The sequence below is a fragment of the Monodelphis domestica genome, chromosome 4 (genome assembly GCF_027887165.1).
Source record: "Monodelphis domestica isolate mMonDom1 chromosome 4, mMonDom1.pri, whole genome shotgun sequence".
NCBI classification, from domain to species: domain Eukaryota; kingdom Metazoa; phylum Chordata; class Mammalia; order Didelphimorphia; family Didelphidae; genus Monodelphis; species Monodelphis domestica.
Window position 1 is genome coordinate 98697372 of NC_077230.1, and position 27369 is coordinate 98724740.

The 27369-nt window shown below is 32.2% G+C and overlaps 1 protein-coding gene across 6 annotated transcripts in view; it reads right to left on the minus strand.

The window, feature by feature from the left end:
- STAG1 (STAG1 cohesin complex component) overlaps positions 1-27369 on the minus strand; it is a 384901-nt gene that overhangs the window by 135964 nt on the left and 221568 nt on the right. For all 6 annotated transcript variants that reach the window (XM_056793658.1, XM_056793654.1, XM_056793655.1 and 3 more), the window contains 2 exons: positions 15751-15827; positions 3077-3281 (listed from right to left, as the gene is read on the minus strand). In XM_056793658.1, the coding sequence (XP_056649636.1) occupies positions 3077-3281; positions 15751-15827 (282 nt within the window). The remainder of the gene's footprint in view (positions 1-3076; positions 3282-15750; positions 15828-27369) is intronic.

Sequence of the window (27369 nt, forward strand, 5' to 3'; positions counted from 1 at the left end):
TTTTGGAATCAGGAATTAAGTTCTCATTGAGCCCTCTAAGTCCTTGTTTAAGAGAAGGTGACATACCCCAGAATAGCAATATGTCCCACATTTTCTGAGATTTTTCCTTATGAGACAATAAGGGTCATCCAACAAGAGGGATGGGAATAACAGAAGCTTTTAATTTGTATTCCAGTTGCAAAGGAAAATGATACTTGGCAGAAGTTATCTAAATATAAAAATAGTAATTTATTCATTCTTCCTTGATGTTTGGTTGCGAAGGCTAATAAATGAGTCTAACTCTTAAGAAAGAAATAAGATGATGGAAAAGAAACTTCAAGGCAGCCCTGTATAATGTTACAGAATGGACAGATGAAGTAAAACAATGAATTACGATGTAGCTGAGAAAGAATAATATTGGAGTCAAAGGAAACAGAAGGGAAGCCCTAATCAAATTAAACAGAACTCAAGAAATAGGAAATGAAACTGGGGGAAAAAAAACCCTTAAAAGAAAAAAGGGTCAAAAATTGGGAGGAAGATGGATAAGAAAAAAATAACAGAAAATTATATTTAACAAAGATGATAGAAAAAGATACTACTAGAAATTACAAACATAAAGGAAGAAGGTAATACAGACGTACAACCACCCTTCATTTATTTGGCATTTTTCAAATATCTGAAGGACTTTCCAGTGAAGGTCAAAAATATTTTCTTTTTCAAATTTTAGAATGATTTTGCAAAGATATCTTTTCATTTTTCCTGATTTATTGCGGAGTATATTATATTTAATTTAACATTTACACGATGACTTGGGATTGATCATTATGAATATTAATGATTTGTTGTCCTTTAATATGGTGTTGCCATCTATGGCACAACATATTTTATTTCTGTTGTTCCTATTTTTCATTTCAAGAAATGGTATTGGGAGTCGCTAGATTTGCTTTTAAAAAATATAAAGAAAAAAAGATTTGTCAGTTGCTTTTTTTTGTGTCAGCTTGTTAATACTTTTTTGTCTTCATCATCTGATGTAGTAGGTTAACTCCTTTTCAAAGCTATTCTCACCCCTTTAATTTTTTCCTTTTAATGTTTGGGGCTGAGAAACCAAATTAAAAAAAAGTTGTTTGAATGATGTGCAAATTATAAATCTGAGAACCCCGAGTAAGGGAGGGTCTGATGCACTTGCCAAAAAGAAAACTGCTAAGTGCAAGTTATTGGTTGCATTCCGAATGACTGATGTGAATGAAAGATTGACTTTAAGTGGCAAAGTACTATGTAAAGAAAGAAGACACAAAATGAAAGGGAGTAGAAATGGTAGGAATAAACATTTTAAAAAAGAAAGTGGAAGTGGAATGCAAAATGATCTTAATAATCATGGCAATTATTAATACTGAAAGGGAAAATCTTCAGAAAAGTAAATGGCGCTTTATTTTACACTAAAAAACCAATGATTGTTTGAGTTATATGAAAGAAATGTTAAAAACAGAAAGATACAGAAATTTAAAACTTTAAAAACAAAAAAAAAACAAGAAAAGGAAATGAATTAAAGAACTAAGAACTAAGAATTGAATTAAAGAACTTATTTTAAAATTGGACTGAAAATGTTCTTTCCCTCCCTAGTTTAAGGTTCACAGCTCCCCAATATTTTAGCATACTGAAGTTCAAAGTGTCATTAATGTGAAATCAAGAAATCTAGATTTGAATTCTGATTCCAATATTTAGTAGCTATTTGATCATGATTTATGTTACCTCATTTTTAAAAGACAATAATAAAATAATCATTTCCTATATTACAGTATAATTGTGAAGAAAGTATTTTTACTTAAATGGTAAAATACCATATGAATATGAGTTGGTTAAATTATTCCACTAAAATTTCCCATAAAGAATTTTATCTATAGGAGTAATATATTTTTATAATATCTCACATTTATAGAGCACTTTAAGGTTTAAAAAAGAATTTTCTTCATAAGAACCCTGTTATAAATATTAGCATCTTAATTTTATAGACAAGAAAGCTACCTGGAATGTTAAGAACATAACCTATATTTGCACAGGCAGTAAGTCTCTAAGATATGATTTGAACCAAGTTCTTATGAGGAGATAGTATGCTAACGTGATATGGTATTTAAATCGACCTGAGGAAAAAAATGAAGAAAAAAAATGATTTGGCAATATTGTCAGCTGTATCAACTGGGCAAGTCAATAAGTAATTCAGCATAATATAAAAGAAAGTAAGTGGTAGATAAATAAAAATTAATAATCTATTTAAGATTAACTGGAATCAAACTAAAAAAAGAAGTTGTGGTTTGGTAAATGCTAGTTCCTCTTCCCCTTCAAATACTTTTTAAAAACCTACATTAGGTGAACAGGATAATTTTGTTTGGGAACATAAATCCGGTGACAGGTCCAAAAGGGAATATGGAGGGAACAATGGAAGTATTTAGTTATTGTAAAAAACAAAAAATAATGAATGGATTTGACTATGGGTGTGTTTGTACAGCATAGAAACGAGTTTACAAGTGAAAATGAACAGTTCCTTTTTTGTATAAAAAGAAACAACCACTTTTTGATCAAATAAATATTTTTATATGTACAAAACAATAAGGAATTTGTGTAGGTATAGCTTGTGTAAAATTACTGATATAACTGTAACTTCATAGAAAGCCCTTATATGAATGTAGTGACAATGTATCAAGATATGCAACTGTACGACACTAGGACTAAGTGAGTGCCTCAAAAAATGTCCTAAATAATTCATAAGTAGCTCCCAAAATGGTTTTGAGTATAAAACAAAGCTATGGAAAAAAACTGGAATTCATAGGATTTTCATTACAATTGCCTTGAATTGTGAATGGTCTACAAACATTTCACTTAAAAAGTATCAAAAAGTTTTAATTGTCATTAAATTCACATAATGTTCAAGTGAGCAAAATAATTCATAAAACATAACAGAGAGAATAAACTACATTATGTTTCTATCCAATAGCATACTGGTTATTTTTATGTTGACATTTAGTTTTAACACGTTAATTTAATGAAAAGTAGCAAAATTTAGTAATGTTGAAGAAATGCTAATGAAATCAAACTTACTCACCAGCCAATGTACTTGTATGCCTAAAAGCTCTGACTTGGGAATCTGATAAACCAGTCAAAAGGGAAATTACTGTATCCATCATATATTCATCATAAATTATGCTATATTGACATTGTCGAATCAGAACTCCAATAAATTCACAAAAGTTTGAGCGAAATTTTTTCCATTGAGGTCCAGGCATGGTTAAAGGATAATCACCACTATCCTACAAGATGAAAAAAAAACAACAACAAATTAAATGATATCAAAATGTGTGACATCAAGTCATGCTATAAAATATTTCTGTCCCCCATGAGTTAGCTTTCTTCTTCATATTGCAGTTTATTATTCTTTATGTGAACTAAAAAAATAAAAGGTAGGATATAGATAACCAAATTTCAGCTTTCATAAAGCTACCAAGAAGAAAGGTCATAAGAGAAAAGCAGGAAAATTTTATTCTGCTTAAAGGTATTATATTCAATGAGACAATGATCAAAAATATATACATATAGCATAACAGAGCTTCTAAATATTTGAAAAGTAGAAGTTAATCAAACTGTAGGTGAAAAATAGACAAGAAAAGTTTAACAAAGCAGGACCCTCAATGAGCCAATAATATTTAAAGGATTTCAAGAGGTCATATCTAGTCAAACCCTGCTCATCTTATGGATGAGGAAACAGTTTCAGAGAATTTAAGAGATTTCTCCAAAGTCACAAAGATAGAACTGCATCAAAAATGTTATGTGAAACCATTTCTTTACATTCAGAGTTTGGATATGTCTCTTCTAACAATTTTTTTTTCCTTGCATGCTACTTCATGCTGTGTAGCAGAAATTGATCTTGATAAAAATTCACTGAATCAAACCAGTTGTCAAAAACAAGGTTACAGGTAACATTAGGTGAATTAAAGAAATAATGTTTTACTCTTCATATTTTTGTGTCACTAATATCAAGCACAATATTATACCTTTAGCTCAGTAGCCACTCAAATGACTTGAATTTATATCCTTTGAATTCTTATCAGGACAAAAAGTACTTTCTAACATCACAGTGTAACTTCTTTTTTTAGTATTCTACCCTCCCACCCCACAACCCACCTAAACTGACCAAAAGAAAAATAAAAACCTTAAAACAAACAGGATAATCAAGCAAAGCCAATACAACCAATACAAAAATTAACAACCCATTTTGGGTCCAGTTCTTTTATGCAACATTTTTGATATTCTAGAATAGTGGGTAGTTATTGCATTGATCAAAGTTTTCAAATCTTTCTAAGTTATCTCTACATTGCTGCTAGGTATAAATTATTCTTGTTCTGCCCATCTCACTCAGCATCAGTTCTTTCAGATGAATTTCACTGCTATTTTTTTCTAGTTCTTTAAAAGTAGCCCTTTGGCAGTTTGATTAGCAAAATTACCACAATACTAAGTAACTTAATTAGGTATTATTGTCATTTTTATTTTATTGTTTCCATTTATCAATGGTAAGTCTTCCAAGACATAAAAATTGTATTACTAAAAAAATGTTCTTAATAAAAATTTATAACCTACCTGTGAAAAATGCAAGAAATTATAGAAATAAAAGCACTTTTTCTAAATATAAAAAGTAGTGTCAGCATAAAACTGATAACAAACATATGTAAGAGAAAAAAGAAGCTTTTCCAATCAGATCTGTGATAAAGTAGGAATATTCATCATTGCTATTACTATTTAAAAGTCAAAGAAATGCTAGCTATAGCAATCTGAAAAGACAAAATCAAGAGAGTAAATAAAGGGAAAGGGGAAATAAAAATAACATTTATGTAACACTTACTAGATGTCAAACTTTACAATGATTATTTCATTTGATCCTCACAATAATCCTGGGAGACAGGTGCTATCAATATTCCCATTTTACAAATGAGGAAACTGAGGCAAAGAGTTTAAGTGATATAGTCAGGTTTACATTGCTAGTAAGTATCTGAATCCAGATTTCAAAATAGGTCTTCCTGACTTCAGACTTGGCACTCTATCCACTGTGCCATCTATCTGACCCTAAAAAGAAATTATAAAATTCTAGGCAATCAGCAAAGGCAATAATTTAGCTATAGAACTAGCAAAGAAGCAGATTATTAAATGAAACCGCAGAAATCAATAGCATTTCTCTAAACAAATATAAAAAATCCAAGTGGGTGCAACAGAAAGGGAATTTTCATTAAAATAAATGAAAAAGTGCACAAAAGATCTGGGGATAAAGCATACAATATACTTTTATGAATTCACTTACAAAGTGCTCTGAAGGAAAGAGTAACTACCGAAGTTAATTTATGATTTTAATTCTATACCAATCAAATTATTAAAGGAATACTTTATACAGCTCGATAAAAATAATAACAAAACTCATTTGAAAAACAAAAGATTGAGAATATCAAGGAAAATAATGAAAAGAGGTTGGGATTAGGTAAGGAATAACACTTGCAGATCTCAAACCATATTTTAAAGCTATAGCCATCAAAATAATTTAGTACTAGTTAAAAAAGAGAAGTCAGTGGAAATAACTAGATAGAAGAGATCAAGGAAAAAAATGGAACTCAACAATCCATTGTTCAAGGAAGCATATAACAAATTAGAAAACAATCCCTATTTAATAAAAACTTCTAGTAACCCTGGAAAACAGGATAGAAGAAATTAAACTTAGACAACACCTTTTATGATATTCTACAATACATTCTAAATGGATACATGACTGCATAATATTAAAGATCATTTTACAAAAATTATAAGAAAAGTGGATATATACCATTCACAAGCTATAAAGGAAGGAGACATATCTTTAAACAAAAGACAGGAAACTACAAATGATACAACAGATAACTATAATAATATGAAACTGAAAGCTTTTGTACCTAACATGAGGGAAGAAAAAATTTTCTCAGAAAAGGCTTTTGCATTCAAAATTTTGGAAACATGCAATAGATTTATATAGACTAAAAGCTATTTTCCTCCAATAGGTAGCAGTTCTTAACACAATTGTGAAACAATTAAAAATGTTTAAATAATTGTTCCAAATTACTAACGAAAAATGCAAATTAAAAAAACTCTTGAGATTTCACTACAAAGTTTGCAAATTGGCAAAGGCAACAAAAGATAGGCACAGATTTTGGGAAGGGCAAGCATAAAATGTATAAATAAAGTGACCAAAATATCTTTATCATTTGACAAAGAGATTCCACTACAAGGCTAAAACCCCAAGGAGGTCATCAAAAAGAGTAAAATCCCCATAAAAATAATAATTATATCAACATGTTTTAAGATAATAAAAAAAAAAACTAAATCTCCACTGATCGAGTGATGGCTAAACAAATCAACATGAATGAATTTAATGAAATATTGTTATGCTATAAGAAAGATAAAATGCTGATTAGAGAGAAGCATAAGAAGATTTACTTGAACTGATGCACAAGGAAGTAATATACAGGGCCAAGAAAATAATGACTACAATACTTTAAGTGGAAATATTCAAAAACTACTTCCATCAAAAATGATGGTTGACAGTGGAACCACGCGTTGGCCACGGGGGGTCGGAGGGAGGAAAAGAAAATGATCTTTGTCTTTAATGAAAAATGCATGGAAATGATCAAATAAAATACTATAAAATAATAAATAAATAAATAAATAAAATAAAAAGAGAAAAAAAATGATGGTTGAAAAATGTTTTAAAAATAGATATAAGCTCCAAAGAAAAGATATGAAAAGACATCTCCATCCCTTTACAGGGGTGGGAAGTGTGCAGGTATGATACATTATACATAATTTAAGATTGTTTTTTTATTCATGGATCAGGTTTGCTGATTTTTAATTTTTCTTGAAATTATTTTTTCTATGGTATGGCTTTCTAAAGGGTACAGAGATACTCAACTTCTCTTCACCTTTAAAAAAGATATCAATAAAAATTTTTAATAAATATTTTATAAATGCTAGCTTTTATTGCTATACCACTGAATCTCAATTAAATCTTTCTAAAATTGTTACTAAAGTAGGATTAAAATTAACTGGATTGTCTAACTTTAACAGAGCTATAGGGACAATGAAGATGTTTGGTTCTAAGTTCTGGCAATGGCTTCTTGGATTCATAAGACCCAATCAGGGCAGGTGAATGAGCAGCTATTACTTTCAGGAATATACTTCAAATCAGATTGCAGACAGTTGGTAATTATCCTGAAGGGGTAGAACAACCAGCCATAAAATTAGGCTTTCATGGCTTAAGGTTAGTAAGTGCAGACTTTTCAGTCCCTGGAGACAGAGATATGTTCTTAGGCCATCTGTATTATATACCCCAATGCATTGTCTTTTAAACAAGGAAGTATATGACATATTTTAGCAAGATTTCCATGGAAGAAAGATAAAAAACAAATACGAAAACTTAGTAAAAACTCTGTGATCCAGAAAATTCAACAATATTAAATCCTTAAACATTTGATGGTCTTGAAAGAGCCCCCAAATCTAGGGGGATAGCCAGATTAGGAAAAAATGAGAAATATAAGGAATTTTGGAAAGAATCTGAGAAAAAAGTCAGTTGTTAGGTAGAATGGCAAAGGGCACTGGAATCAACCAATGAGCATTTTTTGTCCAAAGTTTGTCAATTAGCATTAAAATGGGTAGTGGGAAAAGATTACGACTTTACAGAACCTCAATTTTCTCTATAGAAGGAGAAGCTAATTCTGTCAGTATTGCCTGATTCCAAGTATTATTATGGAGAAACATATACAAGCAAGAACTTATGCAAAAGTTCTGTAAACTTTGTTTGGGGTCATCATCATATTTTCCAACTGAGTCTCAGAGCTTTTAATAAAAGATACATAGAAAGTAATTTGAGAAAAAGGGAATTCTTTCCCATAAAGGAAGGTAAAAATGAATTCTAATACACCTAAACTTAGATTCTGATATAAAACAAATATATGAAAACAATTAATTTAAAATGAAGATTTTTCTCCCACCTTATTGAGAGACTCCATTTTCATGTGATTTTGGCAAACTATTTGATGAATCTTTTTGCACAGTGCTTGGGCAGTATATGAGTGTAGGAAGTTTCCTTGTTAGGCTAGCTATGAACTATCCTTGCCAGAAATTCTCTGAGAAGGTATTAATGTAATTTCTTAATTGGTAGAAAATTCTCCTTTTTCACTGTACAACAGATTTTATGTCCTGAGGGAGGGAAAAACAGGATAATGAATTAAGAATAAAGTTCACCAAATAGGACCTTAAACAAACTGGAAGCAACTATGTGCCCCGAAGAAGAGACAACACAAAATAAGCAAAGGATAAAATGGTATGCCTAGGAGTTATGAGACAGAATAAAAAATAAAAATCCTAGTCACAAGAGCCTAAGAGTCTTAAGTAAGAAAAAGGAAAGATTACTCTAAAAGAATGAAAAAGAGAAAAGTATTTCAAGATAAAAGATATTCTTTTCTTTGGAACACTTATTCAGAAGGTCACTAATCTTGTGGAGACAAAACCTTCGGTGATGGGCACAGAAATGAAGTGAAACTCAGGAGAGGTTAAGGTACATTTTTGACCTAAAGAAAATACAGGTTACTCATACATGGAACAAAAATCTATTTTAAAACCCAAGGGGGGTGGGTGGGGGGTTTGGGAAGGGGAATGCAGCTGGGTGCTCAATGGATTGAGAGTCAGGACTAGAGATGGGAGGACCTAGGTTCAAATCTGGCCTCAGACACTTTCCCAGCTGTGTGACTCTGGATAAGTCACATAACTCCACTGCCCAGTCCTTAACACTCTTCAGCCGTGGAACCAATATACAGTATTGATTCCAAGACTGGAAGTTAAGAGTTGAAAAAAAAAATACAAATAACCCACAGGATGAGCTATCAGTTTTCCAGGAAGACAAATTTAGGTTCAGTATAAGGAAAATTTTCCTAAAAATTAGTTATTCAAAAGTGCAATGGAGAAGACCATTTCAACCAAGCATCCAGAAAGGAGTCACTTGAAGAAAATATGAAAACAGAAGAGCCTTAGTCTTGGCATTACTCAGCGTCTTCTCCTATCCTTTTAGGAACTTGTGAATTTTGGGGAGTTGGAGCATTCATGACCTAGCAGCATCCTGAAATAGCTAAGTGGTGCCTGAATTGGAAGCAGAGGACAAAGTAGATACTCTGAGCAAAGGTAGCTTCATACCTCTACAAGGATCACAGAATAGATATTAAACTATGTCTAAGGTGATCATTTAAGAAGCAAAATGGCACATTGGAAAGGTCACTGAACTTGGAATCTGTGGAAAATTAATTTTGAATTATGCTATTAGAAATATTTCTATGTGAAACCATTTCCCCAAGTCTATTCGCCATTATCACAGTCAAGTCAAAAATGGCCTTCATCCAACTTAAGTTTACTTCCAGGCCTCAAGTTATCAAACTGGACTGGGATCTTTTGTCTTATATTAAGATCTTAGCAGGACTAAAGATATTTGGAGGTAGGGTTCAGCCATGGTGCATTTTGACCCATTTGATAGTAAGGCAGGTCAACCACATTTCCCTGGCTAGTGAAAGCAGGGTATGTTGGTATTTTCCTTGACACAAAGATCCACTTCTACAGTGATGAAGTAATGAAGGAGTTGAGGTTTCTAACTCCGCCTCCTCTTTCAAAATATCCACCAATTGGATCCTAAAAATTAAGGGAGAAATTAATAAAATCGAAAGTGATAGAACTATCAAACTAATAAATAAGACTAGAAGCTGGTACTTTGAAAAAACAAACAAAATAGAGAAAGTACTGCTCAATCTAATTAAAAAAAGGAAAGAAGAAAAGCAAATTAACAGTATCATAGATGAAAAGAGGGAACTCACCTACAATGAAGAGGAAATTAAAGAAATCATTAAAAACTACTGACCAGTAGGGCTTCTAGGGGCATGAGCCAAGTCCTGAGGACAAATGAATTCCATAACCCCCCAGAAGCTTACATATTGAGACATAGTCCTTGTTCATCCTTGCCCCAACATCAGCTCAGGGATACCTCTCTCGTGGATTTGAAGTGTGAGGGAAAGGATTATACAGATCATCTCTCAGCCCTAGTGGTTCTCTCTTCTCTACCTCACCAGTCTTCCTTATCCCTTCTGTCCCTTCACTTTTTCCATTCCCTGTCACAATCCATCTATCTTCCCTTTTATTATCTTTAAAGTTTGCGACTTTGAGAAAAAAAGGCATCATTTCACTGGGCTTCATTCAATCTCCTTAGCCATAAAATTAGAGGATTGGACTAAATGACTTATAAAATGCCTTTTACCTCTATGATTCTATGTGAGGTGACATGCCTATAATCATTATTGTAAGAATTTGGTTCGGAGGGACCACATGTTATAAGACAAGGCATCCTGAAGGATCAGTTAGGATGTGGTGATTCTAGACCTGGGATTGTCATTAACGAGTAGGAAATACTTATTGAAAGTAATACTTATTAAATAATGGGAATTGCTATTATGTCCAATTTTCAGTTGAGTTTTTTAATATATTGGTAATGTAAAACAAGATCCTACTCTTGGTGTTGGACCTAGGGCTGGGAGCACCATATCCTGACTGTTATTCCAGGGCTCTTTGGCTGACACTGTATGTTCTCTGAGCCAAAATAGCTTAGGGAATAATAAAACTAACTTAAAATTGACTAAAACCTGTCTTGATCATCAGGCAAGACAGAGGATTGCAGATCTAATTCATCATCTCTGTTTTCCCCCCTCTTTTTTGAGTACTAATAAACAAACCAACAATAGAAGAGAGTGAGAAGGAGGAATTGAGGATGATATTTAGGTTGTGGTACAAGTTAGGGGTGGGAGGGATGGAGATGGTGGTACTCTTGACAATTAAAGTCAAGTATAGAAATATGGAGGGCTGTTGGAAGAGGAATAATGTATTCAGTTTTGATCATGCTGAATTAAAGATGTATACAGGAAATCAAGTTTAAGGTGTCTCATAGGCAGTTGGAGACTAGAAGTCAGAAAAGACTTTGGGAATTATCAACATTGAGATGATAAATGAATTCATAAGAACAGGCTGAGATGACCAAGTAAAACAGAATAAAGGGAGAAGAAGAGAAAGTCCAGGACAGAGAGCCTCATGGTATAATTATGATTACTAGATATGACCTGGATGAAAAACCAACAAAAGAGAACAAGAAGAAGTTAGATAAGGAGAAGGCCCAGAAGAGTGATGTCTTGAGATGACACTGAAAGTATCAAAGGTTGCAAAGAGATGAAGAGGATTAGAAGGTGAGAAAAAGTCATTATAGCTGGCAATTAAGAGATCACTGGTAATTTTGGAAAGAGCAGTTCTGATTAAAAGAGAATGTGTAGAAAGTAAAAGAATAAGAGTTACTTTCATTGCTGGCTGCTCTCCCTCTTCTTAAATAATGAGAAAGAGAGGGAAAGAGAAAGAGAGTGATAAACAGAGAAGAGAAATATTGACTTAAGGTCAAAAAAAGATTTATAAATGTTATCTCTGGTCCTCACAACAACCTTGGAAAATATATTATTATATTATATTATTATCTACATTTTACAATTGAGAAAACAGAGGCAAACTGGTCAGGTGACTTGCCTAGTATCACCCAACTAGTAAATACTAGATTAGATTTCAGGAACCTCTCTGACGCCAGGTTCAGAAATCTAATCCATTGGTCCATTTAGATTTGTTATATGCAATGGCTTTCTCGGTGTGAGGAGGAAAAATTTTAAAATGAAGGTGAAATAAAAACAAAATATTTAAGTAAACATTTATAATGAAAACCTGAAAGCAAAATTTTTAACACATCAAGAGTAGAATGTTATTTTAAATACTTATCATTCAAAGAAATGTACTTTCATAAGGTACTCTATCACTTTCTATTTTAATTTATTACAAGTTAAAACTGAAGTATGACTGCCCTAGATTGCCCTTTCCTTTCGGGAATTGCCCAGTTTCCTTAAGCTGAAAAAATTTTCTGTTCCTTCTCATATTATATTGGGACAATTTGGATCTTTCCTTTGCCTCCATCATATTCCATATTTTATATCGTTTATTACTGAGTAAGTCTTACTATTCTCCCTATCAGATTATAAACTCCTTAAGGCAGTGATTGTGAAATGATTTTACCAATGAATCCCCAGTGTCTAGTATAGCCAGTACTTTGTATAAAGGTGGTGGTTAAGAAATAATTCTAAAATTTTTGTTGTACTAGCTAATTTAATTTTCTATTAAGAGGTACTTAGATACATGTCTTTTTATTATACTATTAATAAATACCCTAGGAGGATCTATATCCATTTTAGAATTTGTATTTCTAACACCTGGTATATATTCCTTGCCCATAGTAGGAATGCAGTAAATAATCTACTGAAATATTTATTTTTGTTGTTATCTATTCAGAGGATATTATATAACAAATTGCAGGAGGTATATGTTATGAGGTCTTTAAAATATATACCTCACTCAGAACTCATTCCAACTTTTTGAATGGATATGGGTCTATATTTTTATTCTGAGAAATATTTCTAATAAAATGATGCACTTTATCTAGGTGTACCTAAAATAAAGGACATGTAGGGGATATTATTTTGCTGATTGCAATTTGCATTTGTGCCATTAGGAGCACAGTTGACACAAACTGGAATAGAAAAGAGGACTTGAGGATTAGTACTACTAATGGAAATGTCTTTGTTCTCTTTACTATCAGTAAAACAAAGGGATTAAACTAAATGACCTATAGCCCCATCTAGCTGTAATCTATGATCAATAAGAGGGTTAATAAAACTCCCTTGCTAATAGTTTGTGCCAATATCACTGGAAAGAAGAAATTATGATACATTCAAACTATGACTATGATAGTAACAGTAAAAGATAATACAGTATGAGGACCTTCAAACTTTTTTCCTTTAAAATAAAATTTCTGAATTTTGAAATGTTTGTAGTATCTAAAAAATAACCTTCTAAAAATAGGGGAATTCATTTGCTTAAGCTAGCTTCAATCCCTGACCTCTCTTGGAGGATAATTTTAAGAGAAAACATAAACATCATCATTTCCATGTATTCCCTAAGGCCACAATGAGAGTTAAGAGCAGGCAAGGAGGCATTTTGAATTGGGGTGTGGGGGTGTGGGGAATATGAATTTCCATGGCAGAGAGACATCTGTTAAAGAAACTCTTTCACTAAGACTAATCAACAGGTATTATGCCACTATTCTCTATCTTAGAGAGTCATTTGGGGGCACTAAGAGCTACGTGAATTGTACAAGGTCACAAAGTCTGTACGTGTCAAAGGTGGGATGTAAACCCAAGCCTTCCAAAACTCAAGGTTTGCTCTTTGGCCACTACGCTAATATGTTTCTCCACTAATTTCCTTACAACAATGAAAATCATGAAGGTAAAGGTTTTATACCACATTGTACTTTCTGAACATGAAATGTTCAATCAACACAAAATAAATGATGTTCTGAAGCTACCTATCATCTTGTGACTTCAATGTTTTTTTAATTTTAATCATGTATTTAAATTAAAATTTAAATCTATTAATATCACTTAGTTGCAGAGATTCTATCATGCTCTTAACAAAAATGACCAGGAAAACCAATTATTTAGACATGAATTTGGCAGACTGCCACTATGCAATTAAAAATAAGTTGCTTAGGAAGAATATAAATTTGCTGTCAGCTCTTAAGTAACTAATCCTAAATCCCTGATTCTAGCCGTGGCTGCTATGTCATGACAGGAAGAATGGGTGAAAAAACCCTAGCAAAAATCTGATAAAATATTCTAAGACTTGCCAAAAGACTGCATTTTTGGATTATTTTGTATCCTAAATGTTAGCACTGTACATGGCACATAATAGGTCCTAATAAATGCTTGATGTTGACTGACATATAGGAAGTATTCAATAATATAATCTATTTTTAAACATCCCAAATTCATAATGATATCCAAAAGGAATAAATGCAATTCTTTAATTGCAGTAAAACTTTAATATCACTATAGCTAAGATCCAGTATTAACAACTTTTTAAAGAATGTTAAGAAATCATTGCCAAACTATGTGAAAATATAAGCATAATGCTGTTCTACAAAAAGATAATAAGTTTTTCAAAATATTGTGATGGTAAACTGGTTATTTGCTGTGTGTGTGACTGAGTATAAAGATGAAAACATGTTACAAGACAATTGTCAATCTACAGTAGTTAAAGAGTTTACTCAGTAGAAGTTTCCTGCCAATGATACCATAGGTACAGACACCACTCCATTGAATGTATGTATAATAATATAACAGAAAAGCTTCCTATCTTTTCAAGAGCACTTGCACTGAAAGGAATTTAAATGTTGACCAACCATGAAGCAATATGTGTTAATTTGTCAATTGTTACATCTAAATTAAGCAGATGATAAGGGTGATTAAACATTTCTGTCATTTTTATAGGAGCTTAGAAAGGTAATTTAGTTCTGTTATGGGGCCTCAAGCCTTAGTCAGGTAGATGAAAGTGAATAAACTGCTGGGCGAGGTATCAGGAGGAACCCAGTTCAGACACTTAATACCAGACATTTAATAATAATAAACTTCTTGTTTATCTTAATCCATTAGAGAAGGAAATGACAAACAGCTATGCTATCTTTGCCAAGAAAATCCCATGAACAGTACTGACATGCTATAATCCATAGGGTCACAAAGAGTTGGACACAACTGGACAATGAAGCTCTAAATTAAGGTAACATAAAGACCATGAGAAATTGCTATCCTATTAGCCTCCTTGGCAAAAAGATTATGTGGATTGCCATCCAAATACTACAGCCCAGCGAAAACTTAGATTTTGCATCTCTACATAAACCTAATATCCTGTGGATCACAGCTACAATCTTCTTACCCTCACCTGTCTCCTACAAAATAATCCATGATTATTCATAAACAATGCTAAGAAATAAAAGATTCTCAAAATAATGTATAGGTGCAAATATGTACTTCAATTCTCTTCAGTAAATAACCAAAACATTATTTTTTAAATGAGGTCAATTTTTGTTAAAACTAACAATGCACATATTCAAAATTCAAATTTTCATAGGAAATAGCAAGAAAATAGCACAGTCTTGTTAAAACTAGATGTAACATTAAAATATTGATTAATAATGTCAATATAATATTTTTTAAAAGGATCTATTTCATCATCCTTATCCATTCACCAGTAGCATAAGATATGTCAGCTGTGGCAAAGAAAATACCTTCATTAAAGCAAAATGGATTTTAAAGTGAAACTCTTTAAGAATATATTTCTCATCATAAACTAATACTCCATCTACCTTCCAATTTTTTCCTTCTATATTTACAGTAGAGTTAAAATCATGATTGTGATATTAGGACTCTCATTTCCCTTAATTATTAATCTTTCCTCATTTCAAAATGCTCTGATGATGCCAGTGACACTACACACTTTTCCAATTCCGTTATTGGGTCTCCATTATCTCCAAGTCATTCTTAACTTTGCATTTCAGAACACTACTCTATCCCTTCATCATATCAAATACATACTATACATAATGCTAAACATGAAATGGTGGCTTATTAAAGTTGACAGATCTAGAGTGTATCTTTAATTTACAATGCAAAAAGGTTAAAAAATTTAACACATGTCACACAGACCCACAAGATACATTTTTATTTTAAAAGGGTTATGTGGTTAAATAAAAATATACTGTACCTCATCAAATTCTTCAGTCATTTTTCTGATGATTTCTGCATTCTGCATATTTCTGAACATCTCAATTCTTACAGTACCTACAAAGACATTTATAATTATTTCAATATGATAGTGTTAATAAGGAGTGGTATATAAGAAGACAAATAATTGCTTTAATATATGAAATGTAATCATGACTGTATTGGAAATTTCATGTTTAACCCCAGTTTCATGAAGTAATTTTTAGCAGTTTTATGTGGAATATTGTCCTTCACAAAATTGAATACATGTCCAGAATGTTCATTTTCCATCTCTTTTGCCATAAATGTGTAGAGATTTCCCTTCTATAGAATGTAAGCCCTTTGAGGGCAAAGAATTTCATTTAATACTTTGAATTTTTAGTCCTTAAATTTCTGAAGGAAAAAAAATGATAAATACTATCAACAGAACTGACTAGTGAGGGAGAGGGAAGAATTTAAGATGATTCCAACCCTGTGAATTGGGAACTAGTAGCACCCTCAACATGAAAACGGAAATTAAATGCAGTTTTGGTTTACAAGGAACGAAAACTATTTTGTTCTTGGGCAAACTGAGTTCAAGATATCTATGGGAAATCTAGAAGACTAATTAGTAATGCGAAACCAGAGTTCTGGAAAAAAGAAGACTGCTGAACAACAAGTCAATTCTCATAGAGAAAACAACTGAAATGATAGGAGGTGATAGGCACTGGAGAAAAGTGAGGAAAGTAAGCAAGCTAGTTCAGAAGAAACCAAAGGAAGAGAAACTTTTAAGAAGGTTAATACTTAAGAAATGTCCAACAGAAACACTACATTAAAAAAAATACCAATATTGGCAAAATGACAATTATATTTAATTTATTCTTTTAAATCCTAACAAATGAAGAATTATGTATACAGTAGAAAAAATGATATACAATTTTATAAGACTAAATCAGCTATGAGAAATTTAAGTTAATTTTAAAATTACATTTATAAACTTCTATAAAATCCACATTCAGGGTTTTAAAATTATATAAGAACTTTGTAATAAACCTATATTAGAGAGATATATAAATTGAATCAAGTTGGGTAGGGGAGTAAAGAAAAAATTGGTTCTTAAAGAATTAATCATTAGTGGAATTGCATAAAACTCCCTACTTTATTCATTTAAACATTTCAAACTATACACTGATATATTAGTGTAGATACAGTGCTAAAAGGGACTTGAAAGAGTCCATTTAGTCTAATCTTCTAATTTTGTGAATTTGTTTTTTATATTATGATCTCATTGTTGTTCTGTCATTTTTAGCAATGCCTGACATTTCATGACTCTGTTTGTGGTTTTCTTGGTAGAGATACTGGAATGTTTTTCTACTTCATTCCTTTTTCTCATTTTACAGATGAGAAAACTCAGGCAAATAAGTTTATATGACTTATCCAGGGTCAGACTGCTAATAAGTGTCTGAAGCCAGATTTGAACTCAAGATGAGTCTTCTTGACTACAAATCTAGCACTCTATCCATTGTGCCACCCAGCTGTAACTTTGTTTGATTTTAACGTCAAATGAAACAAATCCATCAGAACAACAACAACAACAAAATCATGGGGTTGCACATTACAGTACAAATACCAATTATTCACAACTTGCTTTTCTCCTTATGTTTATGTAACTTTCATAATTGTTCTGCTTGACTGTTATCCATTCCTGGTTCCTTCTGTTAATTAAAAAAAAAAGTTTCATTGACCCTCTTCTCTCATTTTTTTTTAAATTTTGGAGAGCAGTATTATTTTTAGCACATACTAGAAAGTAATAACATCACCCTTCCCTCTAAAAATAGCTTTTGGCAAGCAAAACAAATTCCTACCCTTCTTTTTCTTAAATGTAAGTTTTATAATTAAGTTTGAGTTAGCACCTCAATGTCAAAAGTTTGGGTGAGGATCAGCATGTTTCATCATAATTTCCTTAGATTCCTGATAAATGCCACATTTTACAAATGAAGAAAATGAGGTCCAGAGAGGTTAACAAACTTGTCTGTGATTACACACACACAGAATTTGAAGTAGGGCCTGTTTCTTATTTCAGAGACAGCAACTCTCCCACTTTACAATATCCTAAAAATATTAAATCATACTTCTGGCTTTCACCTAAAAAGGGTTAAACTAGCCTTAAGAAACTTAAATACAAAATTCAGTCTTCAATTTTGAAATCATTAGGTACTGTCAAATATCATTTGAATCCCTTTTATAAGTAAAATTTTAAGGTAAGTGTATAGATAGTTATATAAATCAATCAAAAACCATTTGTTACTATATGCTAAGTACTCTCTTCAGAACTGGGGATACAAAGAAAGGTAAAAACAATCCCTGCCATCAATTTGGTATTTTAATGGGAGAGATAATATGAAAATAATTTGCCAATGTAAGACATGGATTAGATGAGAAGTGATCTCACAGTGGAAATTACTAGTATTTGGGGAAAAGTCTGAGAAAGGTTGCCTACCAAAGAAGGGATGTGCAAGTCCAGTTTTGAATGGTGATTATAGAGCAAAATTCATAAAGTGAGTGGTTTCCTATTGATTTCACTAAAAAATTAGATAAGCTTCTTTTTTAATAAATTATGAGAGAATGTTTAGGGAATATTCTATGAATTACAGAGTTCAATTACAGACTTTAACTTAAGGATCATAGAGATATAGCAGGGAGCTTAGAGCCTGACCAAAGTGAGGGAGATGAAGTAAAAGATGTTAATAAGTGAAGAAGAAAGATTTTAGTGAACCTGATTGGGGGATGATGTACAGACAGTTTTGGGCAACAGATAATGTAGTCATTCAATTAATCTTAAACAGAAACTGATTTTTCTTTCTACATTATTCCTGCAACAGTCATATACAGTGTGGTTGCTAGAGGCATAGATGATAAAGTGCCAATGGAATAGAGAAGTTATTCCATTAAGTCTATTGATTAATGGCAGCATAAGTAGATATAATTATGGCAAGAAATGTTAAGGCTGTTGGTGGTGCACTGAATAAAGCATAGGTCTGGAATTAAGAAGTCCTAAATTCAAAAGAACAAACTAACACTGAACAAGAGATCTGAGATCATATTCATGACCTGTCCCTTTGCAAAGTGGGAGACAAACAGATTTGCAAATTTTTGGACATATCTGCATTTAAAAAAAAAAGTGATATTGATAAGCTAGACTTATTTTTTTGTCTTCTTTTAAAACTATTAATTGTTAAATGGGCTGGCTCTCCAGGGAAGAAAGGTAACTATGGTAATGTTAAAGAAGATATTAATATAAAAATGAAAACAAAAACAAATTACTCTTAAGTTTAAATTCAACCTCAAGAACTTCCTTGCTGGACAAGTCACTTAATCTTTATTTGTCTACTTTTCTTTCACTTTAACATGAGGATAATAATAGCACCAATCTGTAGCATTTGCAATGAGAATTAAATGATAATATTTATAAAAAGCTACTCTCACAGTGCCTGGCAAAGAGTAGACAGCTATATTAATGCCTATTACCTCCTCTTCCCAGTTAATGGTGAAAAGTAAAGAAGAAAATAGATAATAAAGATCCATTTGGTTTGTCTTTCACCTTCACTTCTTTTGAACCCACAGATCCTTATGAAAGTTTTCCACATTTAGTTCAATCATGACTATGCTACAGGGAAAAAATGCCAGGATATTACTCAATTTTATTAATGATTTAAAATTTCAACTATGCCTATGTGTAAACAGTTTACAGATTAAACCATTCACATTGAAATATGATACTCTGGGTTGCTATATATCAAACAACTGTTATTAAGGGACAACACACTTAAGACTGGTCAGTTTTTAGCAGCTGCTTTTCTTGGGTAACTTTCTATTGTGAAATGTAGAAAACACGATGGTGAGGATCAAGAGGAGAGTGCCATAAACAAGAGTGACTCCTATTCAGAGATTTCATAATGACTGGCAAAATATTCATGCACATAATAAAAGAATAATAAGAATAAATAATAAAAGAATACAAGAAATTGGAGTTACTAAAAGAAATAGGAATAGCTGGAGAAATAAAAGAAGGAAGATAATGTAGTTTTTAATCACAGAATCCAAAGCAAGATGGAATTTTTGGAAAAAGGGGGGGGGGGGTTGAAAGTGTCCAACATTATAGAAAAAATAATAAAAATTTGAAACTAAAGACACATCACTGGGCCTGGTAATTAGGAGAAGGAACTCATTATCTTTGAATGTGCAGTTTAAATACAAGGGTGGTAGCAGTAGCTCAATTTAAAAAGTTATCATAATAAGGCATTAAGTTATTATCATAAGGGAGTAAAATTAATTAAAAAATTAAAATATTGGAAATGAAATGTCAAATATTCAATATTTGGTTATAGTAGTAACAAGCTGCATAACTTCAAGTAAGTCACTTTTACCTTACTATGCCTTAATTTCCTAATCTGTTAAAAAAAAGGGGGGGAGGGTTTGAACCAGATAATAGTACTTTCCATCTCTAAAACACTGTGAATACAGGAAATGAGATAGTAGTTATAGGGCATGATAAAGCTAATCATTTTAGAAGTATATAGCCCTCAAAAAAAAAAAAGAAGACAGCATATTCTTAATCACTTTACTTTATCCATCATGTCCCAGTTGACCAATTGTCTCAATACCACTGTTTTCCAGTGCTGTTATTTCCTTCTCCATTCATTGATTTTTTAAAAATGGTTATCAATTAAAGCATATTCCTTCAGTGTGAAGAAGTATGAACTTAAATCATCAACTGATAACGTTAGAAAAGATTCATCAAAGGCATAAAGTCACCTTTAAATGGTGACTATATCATTCAACTCAGCAAATATAATACATATATATATAACAATAATGTATCATAAATGTATTGTCAAATGGACATAGTATGATTAATTTTTCCAAAATTTGAGTTCTACTCAACTTTTCAGGAATATATACACATAAAAGAAAACATAATATATTTTAACCGATTATTTACTTTTTATCTCATTATTCTCCTTTTATTTTGTATACAAATCTATTAGAGAGCATAAACTCTAATAGGATAGTGACTATATGGTACTCTAGATACTAGCATATGGTAGAACCCAACACAATTAAGTACATGGTAATAGCTTTTGTTCAACATTTGTAGTTATATCCATTTGTTTCAGTTGAGTCCAGCTTTGTAACCCCATTTGGGATTTTCTTTGCAAAGATACTGGAGGAGTTTATCATTTTGTTCTCCAGCTCATTTTAAAGATAAGAAAACTAAAGTTAAGTGACTTGCCCAGAGTAATACAGCTAGTGGAATATAAGGTCAGATTTGAACTCAGGAAGATGAGTCTTCCTGACTCCATGCCCAAGCATTCCATCTACTGCACAACCTAGTTGCCTCTTTGATTGAGATAATTGACAAAATGAGAAAAAAACTTGAACTCATACATGTAAAGAAATATCAAAGATTGTAGCAAAAGATAAATGCTTTTAATGTAAAAAGTTGCGCTTCAATATGATCTTCATATACTTCCTTGTGAAAACATGAAGATGCCTATACAGTGATAGTAATGGCAATGGGAAAATAAAGGTGACATCAATGTTTCCCAGGCACCGTCCTATCAGATTTACAGCAAATACTAGATAAAGATCAATGGACATACTGATTAATTTTTATTCTGTCCCATTTCTATTCAGGTAAATATATAGATTGTTTATTAACTTTATATTATGAATAAAATATTAAATATTTTTCTTTCATGGAAAGGAACATTATATAAACTTAAGAATTATTCAGTATATTTAGTTGTATGTGATTGTGAAAAGTTCTCCTAAGTTTAAAGTCTAGTCCAGGGATTGACAAACTATGGTCAACATGCCATATGCAGCCCCTATCCTGTTTTTCTGTGGCTTATGAGGTACTGGGTCAGATATGGCATAAGGGACAATTTGAGGACAATTTGAGGACTCTTGGACTATACTAAAGAGATATGTGACTATAAATTTTCAGAGGTGGTAAAGATTTACTATATATCATAGATACTCAACTTATATTCGACTAACAAGACAATTAAGTGGCAAATAATGTTGTCCATGGAAAAGGAAACAAACAAATGAGAATTCTAGAAAAGGGTGCTAATATAAAATATTAGCTAAAGAACATATTATGCAGATATTTTGTAATCACAATAGACCTAAAGTCAAGAAATGTTATCCTTATGAGAGTTGTATTTAATATTCATGAACATGAAACAGTATACATGTACCTTATTATACTAAGGAAAAAACATTCAGGGGGCAGCTGGGTAGCTCAGTGGTTTGAAAGTCAGACCCAGAGATGGGAGGTCCTGGGTTCAAATCTGGCCTCAGTCACTTCCTAGTAGTATGACCCTGGGAAAGTCACTTAATCCTCATTGCCTAGTCCTTACCACTCTTCTGCTTTAGAACCAATCCCAGTATTGACTCCCAGATGGAATGTAAGGGTTTAAAAAAAAAGAAAAGAAAAACATCCCAATGACTTTAAGGAATATTGATAATGACATGAAATGCAAGAACTGGCTTTCAATAAAACTTTACATGCTTGGTTTGAAATGAATGGGTCTCAATAAAGCCACCTAGGGGTTGTGTCACTTAAAATTGCTCAATTTCAATTTCTGCCTCAATAAAAAGGTGACTGTATATAAATTACAATTATATACGAAAGAGGTTCAAATTACATAATCTATGTAAAGTTCATTCCCTATACCAAAAAACAAACAAACAAGTAAGAGGGCAGGGTTCTTTTGGTGTTTTGATTCAGTTTTCATGAAAAAAACAAAACAAAACAAAACAAAACACATGCTTATTTCAACACCTAAAACACTTTTGATTTCATCATTGTGGTTACTCTTTCTACTAATAGAGATCTCCTAATGGAGATACATTAGGAGATGGTCTTTAGAAAATACTGTAGCAAAAAAATAGATCTGACAGTGGTGTAACCCTTGTGATGAGGAATATCTTCAATTCAAACAACAGGCAGCAGATATAGCCCATAACTATCTTGTACTTAAAAAGCCCTTTGAGACAAAAATTAACTACCACAGTTTATATAACTACTGAAAGCCTAGGCCCTGAAAACCTAAGCATTACCTACCTACCTACCACGGAGCATCAAAGAACAGAAAATTTGCTGTGTATAGTTCTGTGGAAAAATGCTTTTAACAAAAGAAAGGATTGCAATTCACAGATTTTTTTAAACTCATATTAAACAAAACCAAAATAATTTGTACCTGTCAGTTCCAAAGATCCATAAGCACAATAAATAACAGGAAAATAAAAAGGTGAATTATGTTTAAACAGTTTTGCTTTTTATTAAATTATCTTTATTATTTAATGTTTGAGGAATATACATATATATGAGAATCAATGTTTATGTATATGTATAAATATATAAAAATACTCCCACACCTGTGCCAATCCTGCATATATTAATGTTTTAGAAAAACTCTCAAAATTCAAGAACCAATATTTTAAACTAATCCAGTCCTCTCCAGAAGAAATGTTCCATGGGACTCATATTCAAATCTTCTCAACAATTAGTTCCTGAAAGCTTCAATTGGCTTACTTAATTTTGAAGTGGCTTTCAAAATTAGTAATAACTTGATTCATGTTTCAATTACCATCTTTTCCAACTGACATTTTATTTTCTTTATAATGTCCCTTTACTACCAAAACTTCTTTTGTTAAAAGGGAAAAAAAGATTCCAATCATGAACTTCTTTTTTCTATTCCCAGGTCATCATTATATGGGCTGTCTAAGGCTCACTCAATATTTTCATGGACTCTCTATGTTTTTCTAAAGAGGATGTCAGATTTTAGGAGGATACTTTTTACGGACTGACATTACTGCATCATCTCAGCAAATACCCTTTTATGAAACCGCCATAACTGGCTAACTAAATGATGTTCCAGTGATATTCTATGGGAAGTACACAAGGATGGGCTTAAGCTGACTGTGTTAGAAAATTACTCCTCAAGGGGATGTGGCAAAATTTGGACACCAATAAACTGTTGGTGGAGTTGTGAATTGGTCCAATCATTCTGGAGAGCAATTTGGAATTATGTGCAAAGGGCTTTAAAAGAATGTTTACTCTTTGACCCAGCCACTACTGGGTTTGTATCCCAAAGAGATAATAAGATAAAAGAATTGTATAAATATATTTATGGTCCTGCTGTTTGTAGTGAAAAAAATTGGAAAATGAGGGGGGTGTCTATCAACTGTGGAATGGCTCAATAAGTTGTGGTAAATGTTGGTGCTGAAAGGAATAATGAATTGAAGGAATTTCATGCAAACTGGAATGACCTCCAAGAATTGATGTAAAGTGAAAGGAGCAGAACCCAGAGAACATCGTACACAAAGATGGATACATCATGGCACAATCAAATGTAATAGACTTTTCTACTAGCAGCAATGCAATGAATGATCCAGGACAATACAGAGGAACTTAGAAGAATGCTGTCCACATCAAAAGAAAGAACTGTTGAAATTTAATGCATTAGAAAAATATGTGATTGATCACAGAAAGATGAAAATATGATTGGGGTTATGATGTTAAAGGATTGCTCTACTATAGATATGAATAACATGGAAATAGGTTTTGAACAATGATACATATATAACCTGGTGCAACTGCTTGTCAGTTTTGGGAGTAGGGAGGAAAGAGTGGGAGTGGGGTTGGGGTAGGGTGGTGAGGATCATGAATCATATAAAGATGTAGTCAAGCTCTGGAGACATTACTCATTGGTGAAAGGGGAATTTGGATAAATACCCTCTCTCTCTCTCTATATATAGGCTATATTTTATAGATAAGCAATTAAAAAGAAGACCTTTCTCAAAGATAAAAGATAAAGGCAAGAAAAGATATGAAATTTTTCTCTCTCCACATGAAGTTTAAGATTTAGAAAACAAAGCAGAATTAATGTCTCCTATATTTATGCATAAAAATGTTATCAAGTCTACTAAATTGTAAGTTCTTTAAAAGTAATGATTGTAATGACTGAACATGGAAAACTTTTGTGAAATTTTAGAGCATTATAAAAGTAATCCACAATAAACAAAAAATAGGATTGTGCATTAGGCATTTGTTAAGTAACAAGTGCCAATACCTATATAGTACAAAAAGTACTGCATTCAGCATAAGAAACAAATTATCACAATTAGGGAGGCAGAGCTAGAAGATAAGAAAGGTGCTCTCTACTATTAACACCAGGACTAGGACCTCAGTCTCACATACTGTTTTTAGGGAGTGCATTTCCTTACATAAAAGAACATTACATGAAGATTCTATGTGAAATCTGTGAGGTTAGGATTGTGAACCTTAAAATTCTCAGACCCTACTTCATAAGATTTGGTTAAGACCATTCCCCATTTGGGCAGTGAGAACTCTACTTAGATCAGGAATGTGAGAACTCTACTTCACCATACTTAAGCATGCCTTAGGGGAAGATAAAGTTGTAAACTCTTTGCTGAACAATGAAAAGTACTTAAACCCATACTTGTAGTAAGACAAAAAGTTCTTTAAGCCACGCCTATTTTAGGACTAATACAAAAGGGTGCTAAGTACCTATAAAGGTCAAGCAACTTGTGAATTCACAAGGAACAAAGAGGTGAGAAACTTACTCAGAGTTTTCCTAGTGTGAATTACTCAAAAATTTACCACTTCTTAGCTGTGAACTAATAATGGTCTGTCCTTTAAAAAAAAAGTCTACTGTGATTGGTAGATGGGAGAACTTAGGGGAGGTGACATGGGAGAAAATTCCCTATATAAGGAGATGACAGTCTCCTAAAAAGGACATTCTCTTAAAAACAGTCTCTAAGGAGGCTGTTGGGAGAAAGCTCTGGAAACAGGCTCTTGAAGGCAGTCTCTTGAGACAGTCAGAAGAATCCCTCTCTGGAGAAGGATGGCTGGCTGAACTGGTGTCTATATTCTTGCTTGGACAGATCTTGTGGTGAGTGATTAAAGACTAACTGATCTCTCTCTTAAGACTCAGGTCTAGGCCATACTGGCTTAAGGCCCTTCATACTTATTCCTTTCTTATTCTCTCTCTCTCTCTCTTTCTTTAATTCCTCATTGTATTATTAATTAAATTCTCTATAAAACCCAGTTGACTTGGGCATATTTCATAATTGGGAATGTTTCCCTGGTGACCAACTTATATTCGATTTAAAAACAAAACACTGTAGTGAACCCATATTTTCTGCGGCCACAAATTTACTCATCTACTCTTATATCTACTATAATTTATATCATCCACTATTTTAATCACTACAGTTTATGGCTTCAACTATTTTAACTCTTACAGTTTATGACAACCAACCATTTTAACTATTACAAATCATACTGCTAGCTTAAAAAAAAGTTAAAATATATTGTACAAGTAACTTTTAAAACTGGCTACTTGTCCAAGTTAACTATGCAACTTCCTTTTGTTCTCTTATATGCATTTTTTAAACTCTTTACCTCCTGTCTTAGTATTAGTTCTAAGATAGAAGAGGCAAGGGTTAGACAATCAGAGTTAAATAACATGCCCAGGGTTACACAGCTAAGAAGTTTCAGAGGCCATATTTGAACCCAAGTCCTGTGGACTTCAAGTCTGGTAGTCTATCTACTATGCTACCTAACTAGTCCTCTTCTATGAATTTTTAAAAAATGTTACAATGGTCCTATTTTGGGCATTGTTATTGTTAAAATCCCCTCCCTCTTCCCATTAAAAATCAATGAAAGATGTCCATGGTAGATGTTTAATAAATGCTTGTTGACTTGATTTTATCAAAGTCCTATTTGTCATTGTAAATATTTCTTTTGGCATAGTTTCTTGGCCATATTTATTTTTTCACTTTGCATAAATGAGATTGTTATTTAAATTTATGGAATTTCACTTATTGATCATTCTAGATTAGGATATTTCCCACTTTTCTAATACATCTACTCTAGTGCTCTACTTCTAGAGATTGGATGATTTAAAAGATAAATATTTTTATTACATTTAGCATACATATGTCTGGAATTTATAACTATGAGAAATAATATTAGATAATTATATTTGTTCTTGATTTGGAAATTAAAATTTCATATGAAATTTTTTGAAAAAAAAATCAAGAGATAATTTGTTCAAAGACCATTTGAAAAAGGAAGACATATATTCACTAAGTGTTTTCCTCTGTCATCAAGGATGTCCCATTTGGAAGAAGGCATTCCCTAGAGATGGTGAATTGCTTCATATGTTCCAATTTTCATTTGACATTGCAACAAGGCATTTGCAAAGTCCACTAAATGAGGTTCAAAATCATTAACAGAAACCGTTAAGTATTAATACACATATATACAACAACAATGGATAAAGAATGCTACATATATATATATATATATATATATATATATATGAGAGAGAGAGAGAGAGAGAGAGAGAGAGAGAGATAGAGAGAGAGAGAGAGAGAGAGAGAGAGAGAGAGAGAGAGAGAGAGAGAGAGAGAGAGAGAGAGAGAGAATTAAGTATAATTGGGCACAAAAGTGACGGAGCCATTTTTTAAGTAAATATTTCTTAGACATTGCAGACTGAAAATGAATTGGACCCAGATTTGGACAGAGAGGACTTAATAG